The sequence below is a fragment of the Borostomias antarcticus genome (assembly GCF_949987555.1).
Source record: "Borostomias antarcticus genome assembly, chromosome: 6".
Classification (NCBI taxonomy): domain Eukaryota; kingdom Metazoa; phylum Chordata; class Actinopteri; order Stomiiformes; family Stomiidae; genus Borostomias; species Borostomias antarcticus.
This window is the reverse complement of record NC_140239.1, coordinates 32,120,557-32,129,282: the sequence shown is the minus strand read 5'-3', so window position 1 is coordinate 32,129,282 and position 8,726 is coordinate 32,120,557. Positions and strand designations below refer to the sequence as shown.

Here is an 8,726-nt window from a genome sequence, read left to right as displayed (position 1 = left end):
CAGTATACTAGAACCCTACAGTATACTAGGATCTACAGTATACTAGAACCCTTCAGTATACTAGAACCCTACAGTATACTAGAACCCTACAGTATACTAGAACCCTACAGTATACTTTAACTCGAAGTCAGTGGTTTGTCTAGATAAAAGGTCAGAGGTCAAAAGTCTTGTCAGATCTCTTGCCCAAGCACAGGGGAGAAGCAGAAAGACGAGCTTCACTGGCCATAAACTACATTTTAAATTAATTTAGTCTGCCAACAAGGTCATAACTAGACTTACTTTAACCTTTATGTTCTATTATTATTATTTAAAATGTCTAAAACACAGTAAACCCGTAAATGTATGACCACTGTTAATCAATATTTTGTATAATCCCATCGTTACTTTAGAATAAATAATCTCCCAAAGACCCAAACAGGACTGCAGGTGACACGCACGTCACTAACAATCTGAACAGGGAGACAACATGAGTTAAAGTGAGATTATCAATGGCAATCATCCGAGAAATGTGTCACCTCCAGGACACGCACGCACACACACACGCGCTCACGTACGCACACACACACACAGTGAGGGGTCTTGCTTAGGTCGGTCTCTCCAGGGTTATCTCTCCTCGTCCAGGTCGGTCTGTCCAGGTTATCTCTCCTCGTCGGCCTGGGCGTGTCCATCGTTCAACAGTCTCTCCCTCTCCACCGGGGCGCCCTCGTCCTCCGGGAACATCCCGGCGCAGCAGGGTATCCTGGCCAGCAGGGGGCGGTGGAGGCCGTTGTAGAGCGCCGCGCCCACCAGCAGGATGATGAAGCCCAGGATCTGCAGGCCGTGGAAGGGCTCCCAGCCCAGCGCCAGGCTGACCGCCCAGATGACCACGGTGCGCAGGCTGTCCAGCACCATGCGCGTGGTGGCGCTCATCTCCTTGGTGACGCTGAGGCCGGCGAAGTTGAAGAAGGCGATGCTGACGGTGTTGCCCAGCAACGCCAGGACGATGAGCGGGCGGTGTCCCACCTGGCAGAAGGCGTCCAGCGCGTCCTCCAGGACCTGGCGAGGGTTTTCGCTGAAGCCCGCCACAGGGATGAAGTACATGGGGATGAGGAGCAGCGAGAGGATGAAGAAGCCAAAGAAGCCTGCGGGGGGAAGTACACAGCCGAAGTGAAGTACACAACCGAAGTACACAACCGAAGTGAAGTACACAACCGCGTTGCACTGAATCCATCCATTCACAATCCTCCAATGACAAATGGACTCATACTTGCTTCTCTCTCTGTGACTCATACTTGCTTCTCTCTCTGTGACTCATACTTGCTTCTCTCTCTGTGACTCATACTAGCTTCTCTCTCTGTGACTCATACTTGCTTCTCTCTCTGTGACTCATACTTGCTTCTCTCTCTCAGTGAATAAAACCTCAAGCTGGCTAAGAGGCCCCCAGAGCCTCACTTATTCCTCGTTTCCTAAGCCTGGAGGAATCTAAGCGTTGCTCACGACCGTACAAACACCATTCCTTCATCCCTACGCATGACGTCTCATTAACCCAGTTCAGGATCAGACGTTTTTACTGCAGCAGCTCAGGAGGTTGAGTAGCCGCCTGGGAATCAGAAGGTTCGATTCCAGCTCCTCCCGGCAGCGCGTCGAAGTGTCCTTGAGCAAGACACTGAACCCCAGATTGCTCCCAATGAGCAGGCTAGCACCTTGCATGACAGGCTAGCACTGTGCATGATAGGCTAGCACCATGCATGATAGGCTAGCACCGTCCATGATAGGCTAGCACCGTCCATGATAGGCTAGCACCATGCATGATAGGCTAGCACCGTCCATGATAGGCTAGCACCGTCCATGATAGGCTAGCACCATGCATGATAGGCTAGCACCATGCATGATAGGCTAGCACCTTGCATGATAGGCTAGCACCTTGCATGATAGGCTAGCACCTTGCATGATAGGCTAGCACCACGCATGATAGGTTAGCACCTTGCATGATAGGCTAGCACCTTGCATGATAGGCTAGCACCTTGCATGATAGGCTAGCACCTTGCATGATAGGCTAGCACCTTGCATGATAGGCTAGCACCTTGCATGATAGGCTAGCACCACGCATGATAGGTTAGCACCTTGCATGATAGGCTAGCACCACGCATGATAGGCTAGCACCTTGCATGATAGGCTAGCACCACGCATGATAGGTTAGCACCTTGCATGGCAGCTACCGTCATTGGTGTGTGAATGGGTGAATGAGAGGCCATTGTAAAGCACTTTGGATAACCGCTCTCTATATGAGCGTCCCTGTTTCCTGCTGTACGGTACCTTCCGTGCCCACCGCCCGCAGAGGGTGGACGTCGTGCCTGGAAACAAACTTCTCCTCCAGGACCATCTGCACAGCAGCGATGATCTGAGCCATGATGATCAGAAGGTCACCTGAAGGTCAAAGAAAGAGATAGGCTTTATGGGTTTTTCCATGTCTAGCTACGGCCCACACCTTGTTCATATTCATAACACCCTGAAGATAAACGGCTGATGAAACCTCAATGGCGTTACTACTGTACAGGTTCTGCTATGTAGCATAGGCTACTAATTCAGATACATTTAAGGGAAAGTTTTACCAACTTGAGTCATCATGTCTGTCTGGCCATCCTCCTAGCTTATCCTAACACCCAAGAGTGCCTTACAGAGGGGGGACCAAGTCTCACGCTGGTCCAAAGTCAAGTCCAGTCCCAAGCAATGATGGGCAAGTCTCCAGTAAGTCCCAAGTCTCCAGTAAGTCCCAAGTCTCCAGTAAGTCCCAAGTCTCCAGTAAGTCCCAAGTCCAGCTCCTGCAGCCTGAGTCCAGATGAACGGCACCTTGTGGAAATTCTACACTTGTTTTCTTTTGGATCCATCTGAACCCACCAGCACCACGACCTTTTCCTCTCCTCTAACGAACCCGTGATGACATCACTCTCCTGTTCTAACGTACCCGTGATGACATCACTCTCCTGTTCTAACGTACCCGTGATGACATCACTCTCCTGTTCTAACGTACCCGTGATGACATCACTCTCCTGTTCTAACGTACCCGTGATGACATCACTCTCCTGTTCTAACGTACCCGTGATGACATCACTCTCCTGTTCTAACGTACCCGTGATGACATCACTCTCCTGTTCTAACGTACCCGTGATGACATCACTCTCCTGTTCTAACGTACCCGTGATGACATCACTCTCCTGTTCTAACGTACCCGTGATGACGTCGCTGAGCTTGTGGGTGGCGTCCTTGTTCCCGGTGACGAAGTCGGCGAGCCCGACCACCACCAGGCCCAGGATGGTGATGAGGATGCCGATCCACTGGCTGGCCACCAGGCGGCGCCCCAGGAACGCCACGGACAGCAGCCCCGTGAAGACGATCACGGCCCCGCGCAGCATCTGGAAGCTCGAGGCGCTCGTCATGTTCAGGGCTGGGGGTCGCAGGCAGATTCAGGGGTCAGAGGGCATGTGAAGGTCACAGTAATCATGCAATCTAGACTTCTGGTACGTGATGTCACGGGGGGACCGACGGGTGATACTTCACCAGGTCACTGACCACCACGGCCGAAGACAGGATGAAGAGTTCTGTGGTCACCTACCGACATACATGATGGACGTGGCGGTCATGTCGCAGAGGGCGGGGGGGAGGAAGAGGAGGGGGTTGAAGCTCTGGCCGGGGTTCATCTTGGGCTCCGGGCTCCGTCTGTCATGGCACAGCAGGAGGTAGAAGACCGCCAGACAGCTGAGCTCTCCCAGGAACATCCCTACCGCCTGGGGGGAGAGAGAGAGGGGCAGACAGACAGGTGAGCTCTCCCAGGAACATCCCTACCGCCTGGGGGGAGAGAGAGAGACAGGTGAGCTCTCCCAGGAACATCCCTACCGCCTGGGGGGAGAGAGAGAGGGGCAGACAGACAGGTGAGCTCTCCCAGGAACATCCCTACCGCCTGGGGGGAGAGAGAGAGAGGGGCAGACAGACAGGTGAGCTCTCCCAGGAACATCCCTACCGCCTGGGGGGAGAGAGAGAGAGAGAGGGAGAGAGAGAGAGGGGCAGACAGACAGGTGAGCTCTCCCAGGAACATCCCTACCGCCTGGGGGGAGAGAGAGAGAGAGAGAGAGAGAGAGAGAGAGAGGCAGACAGACAGGTGAGCTCTCCCAGGAACATCCCTACCGCCTGGGGGGAGAGAGAGAGAGAGAGGGGCAGACAGACAGGTGAGCTCTCCCAGGAACATCCCTACCGCCTGGGGGGAGAGAGAGAGAGGGGCAGACAGACAGGTGAGCTCTCCCAGGAACATCCCTACCGCCTGGGGGGAGAGAGAGAGAGGGGCAGACAGACAGGTGAGCTCTCCCAGGAACATCCCTACCGCCTGGGGGGAGAGAGAGAGAGGGGCAGACAGACAGGTGAGCTCTCCCAGGAACATCCCTACCGCCTGGGGGGAGAGAGAGAGAGGGGCAGACAGACAGGTGAGCTCTCCCAGGAACATCCCTACCGCCTGGGGGGGGGGGGGGCAGACAGACAGGTGAGCTCTCCCAGGAACATCCCTACCGCCTGGGGGGAGAGAGAGGGAGGGGCAGACAGACAGGTGAGCTCCCCCAGGAACATCCCTACCGCCTGGGGGGAGAGAGAGAGAGGCAGACAGACAGACAGGTGAGCTCTCCCAGGAACATCCCTACCGCCTGGGGGGAGAGAGAGAGAGAGAGGGGCAGACAGACAGGTGTTCATCAAGACATCTAAAATGCCACACTGTATAAAATGAAGCCATTTAAAGTGACAAACAGTATAAAATGAAGCCATTTAAAGTGACAAACAGTACAAAATGAAGTCATTTAATGTGACAAACAGTTTAAAATGAAGCCATTTAAAGTGACAAACAGTATAAAATGAAGTCATTTAAAATGGTCACTGTTGAAGAGAGGAACGGTACCTGGACGAACGGGTGGGAGAAGGAGTGTTCAGGGGAGTCATGGCAACCCTTTGCAGAGAACATGTCAGCCCATCTATGAGAAGACAGGGGGGGGGGGGGGGGGTCAAACGTTCAACACATTCACAATACTGCTCTCCCTTCACAGAGAAGTTAATGAGTGGCTTATTTACCCCACATGACTCCCAGCTGACTTCAGATCAGATAATGAGAGGACGCATGACTAACATGTGAGAGTCTTTACTGATGACTAGACAGAGGCTCAAAAAGGGATGACAAAGCTTTTTTTCACTCAAAGTGTCCCAGCTGTGGCTTCCACTTCAGGACTACGTAATGCTCGACAGTTATTGGTTGATAAATCACATCAAGCTTCTTATAGGGAGTTATAGGGTCACGTGCAGAGATAAGAGACTTGAGAAGGAACGGTGTGGATGAGGATGACTAGTGTGTCTGTAAATGAAATATATCCCAGTATGAAGCAGATCTGTGAGGCCTTCATCCTCAGTGAAGCGCGGTGGAAGGTCTGGTTTCACATGACTGGCAGACGGAGTGAAACCTCACCTCCCCGTCCGCTACACTGTCTCATTCTACTGAGGAACGATACAAAGCCTGTTTCAACAAGATATCATTTAACTGATAAGTGTTGCTTGACGTCAAAAAGGTGTCGCCTGTTTCGTTCCGCTGACCTGACACGTGACTTAGAGCAAGAGCAGACAGCAGAAGTGCAACTCCACGTCATCTCAAACTCGACACGCAAAAGAGCAGTCAAACGGAACCTCTGGCCAGTAATATAGGGAAGAAAAGCCTAGAATCCACTGAGTATTTGCTGAGGCAGCAGACTGCTGACACAACAAGAACAATTTCACCATCACAAATATTTGAGACTTTAGCTACGCTTCATGCTTCTTAGGAGTTGGATATAGAAGGCCTGATTGAGAGCCCATGTTATAACATGTATGAGCTGCACTAAAACTTAAACACAACAGGAGAGGTGTGACTACAGCCCAACTTCCTGACTAACAGCGCTGCCGACAGCGTCTCCTGCTCCCTATTCCTGCTCCCTCGCTCCCTCCCCTCACCCCTATCCCTGCTCCCTTGCTCCCTCGCTCCCTCTCCTCCTTCCTATCCCTGCTCCCTCGCTCCCTCGCTCCCTCTCCTCCTCCCTATCCCTGCTCCCTCAGTCCCTCTCCTCACCCCTATCCCTGCTCCCTTGCTCCCTCGCTCCCTCTCCTCCTTCCTATCCCTGCTCCCTCGCTCCCTCAGTCCCTCTCCTGCTCCCTATCCCTGCTCCCTCAGTCCCTCTCCTCCTCCCTATCCCTGCTCCCTCGCTCCCTCAGTCCCTCTCCTGCTCCCTATTCCTGCTCCCTCGCTCCCTCTCCTCACCCCTATCCCTGCTCCCTTGCTCCCTCGCTCCCTCTCCTCCTTCCTATCCCTGCTCCCTCGCTCCCTCAGTCCCTCTCCTGCTCCCTATCCCTGCTCCCTCAGTCCCTCTCCTCCTCCCTATCCCTGCTCCCTCGCTCCCTCAGTCCCTCTCCTCCTCCCTATCCCTGCTCCCTCGCTCCCTCAGTCCCTCTCCTCCTCCCTATCCCTGCTCCCTCGCTCCCTCAGTCCCTCTCCTCCTCCCTATCCCTGCTCCCTCGCTCCCTCAGTCCCTCTCCTCCTCCCTATCCCTGCTCCCTCGCTCCCTCAGTCCCTCTCCTGCTCCCTATCCCTGCTCCCTCAGTCCCCCTCCTCCTCCCTATCCCTGCTCCCTTGCTCCCTCAGTCCCTCTCCTCCTCCCTATCCCTGCTCCCTCAGTCCCTCTCCTCCTCCCTATCCCTCGCTCCCTCAGTCCCTCTCCTCCTCCTGGTCAGAGATTAGGATGAATGGTTCAAAACTGGGCTAAAAACTCCCTTCCTTAAACATACCTAAAATGTGTAAATGTGCATAATGTGTAGTAATGTAATGTTTACCTTATCTATGTAGCTAGTCATATGTTGTTGTTTTTTAATTGTGGTGTGAAAGGTAATATGAAATGCATTTAATGTCAGGCCCTTGGGTGACTGGATTCTTTTTTTCTGCAGTCAAAAATATGACAACTTACATGTTAAATAATACATGTCTGCTAATAAAGCCATGTTATAAGCAAGTAACAATAAACGAGTCATTCAGGCCTAGTCTACATTAACCAGATTTCATTGAACAAGCAATCTCTTGATGACCATTGAGCTACTGTAGATAGACCTATATAGACTAGATAGTAAACATCTTACTACACAACAGATCTAGTTCAATGGTTTACTACATTAACCTGATTTCATTGACCAATGAACAAGACATCTCTAATGAACAATGAACTAGTAGGCTGCTACACTGATATGTAAACACAATGAAGACAGGCTGCCTCAATAAGGTCACTTACTTTGCGGATAGTGTGTTTATAGAGCCAGTGGTCAGCATCAGCCCAGCTAGAAACAGCTGGTACTTCGTCCAGGCCATGATGGACGAGCACTGCGCCAACGGAGTAGGATAACTGGCGGGCTACGACTACAAGAGCTGGATATTAATGGATCCTGCGAAGTGTTTTCTACAGTTGTTGGTCGTCTTCTTACAGTATTTGAATCACATGACCTTCTATGTCAGCTGACTCTTTCCGCTGTGTGTCGTCATAGCAGGCGATTCCCCATGTGACCGGCAGGGGGCGGTAAAGACTCGCGGGTCTAAGAAGACGCCATGCTGGGCTGATGATGAGCAGTTTGTGTGAAGGTCAAGGACCAATTTCTTTATGACACAGCCTCTGCTCAGCCCAGTTACATACATTGTACACCCACAGTATACACTGTAGTTCCCTTAGTTAGTACCAACAGCTGCAGCATGTCTATATGACACATAGGCAATGGTTGTCAAGCGGTCTGGCCCAGTCTTGAACCGGCGACCTTTTGGTCAGATGCTCTTAACCGCTGGGGTGCCTACTGCACATGCTCTTACATGGTATCCTAAAAATAATATAGCCTAGGTGTGACAGAGATGCATGCAAGAGAGCCTAGCTGCAAGAGTTTGAGTTAAGATTAGATTACTGGAGTTACGGTCGTCCACATCCAGGCATGGACACTGGGGCCTCAAGCTCAGCGAGCTCCTCTCATCCGAGGGTCAGAGGCGATTGGCTGCCTGCTGTGGACTCCTCCCTGCACGTGAACTTTGCTCACTGTCATAACAGGGCTCTTGTGATGGAGGGCGGTTTCAGGCAAATGCCAGGGACAGCTAATGAGAGTTACAGGGACCTTCTATTGCGTTCCCTCCTCCCTCTCTCTGAGCCCACTTGTCTCTCCTCCGCGCTGCTGACGAGCCCTCTCACCCTCTCACCCTCTCACCCTCTCACCCTCTCACCCTCTCACCCTCTCACCCTCTCACCCTCTCACCCTCTCACTCCACAGAGCAAGGTCTGCTCAAGAGCGCTGCCACGTGAGACGAGCTGCTGTCGCTGTGAGAATGGCTTTCTCTTGTATCTGCTCACACTGTTAATAGCAAAACAATGTTTCCGTTTTTTTCCGGACATGAATAAACAGTCTGTTGAGGGATTATTGTTTTTGAAAAAGAAGATTCACCCCAAGTTGTTAATCATTTTGTGGAATTTGCAGCATCAAAAGCATTAAAAATGAACGATAGCTCAAAGCAGTCAGGAGGTTTTAGGATTTAATTGGGATTCTTTGAGAAGATGACATTATTGAGGAGCTTTTTTCAGTGCTAACACAATACAGCCAACAGACTGTGACAGACGATGCATGAGGAAGGATATTTCCAGGACACATCAGGAAAACACACACGTAGGCTTCAC

The 8,726-nt window shown here is 51.8% G+C and overlaps 1 protein-coding gene across 1 annotated transcript; it reads right to left on the bottom strand.

Moving 5' to 3' along the window:
• Nucleotides 1–595: 595 nt before the first annotated feature.
• On the bottom strand, nt 596–7,484 carry slc35f6 (solute carrier family 35 member F6). Its single transcript, XM_084439521.1, has 6 exons — nt 7,314–7,484; nt 4,916–4,988; nt 3,593–3,764; nt 3,209–3,424; nt 2,296–2,406; nt 596–1,121 (listed from the first exon to the last, which is right to left on the bottom strand). Exons 1-6 carry the CDS (start codon nt 7,388–7,390, stop codon nt 637–639), a joined length of 1,134 nt encoding a protein of 377 aa, XP_084295647.1. The 5' UTR covers nt 7,391–7,484; the 3' UTR covers nt 596–636.
• Nucleotides 7,485–8,726: the final 1,242 nt, after the last annotated feature.

Excerpts from the sequence above, each read along its gene's own strand:
- slc35f6 (XM_084439521.1), bottom strand. The coding sequence starts at position 7,390 with ATGGCCTGGACGAAGTACCAGCTGTTTCTAGCTGGGCTGATGCTGACC. Across the intron at positions 4,989-7,313 it reads ATAAACACACTATCCGCAAA|ATGGGCTGACATGTTCTCTG; the intron begins GTAAGTGACCTT and ends GTCTTCTCATAG. Across the intron at positions 3,765-4,915 it reads TCTCCCACCCGTTCGTCCAG|GCGGTAGGGATGTTCCTGGG; the intron begins GTACCGTTCCTC and ends CTCTCCCCCCAG.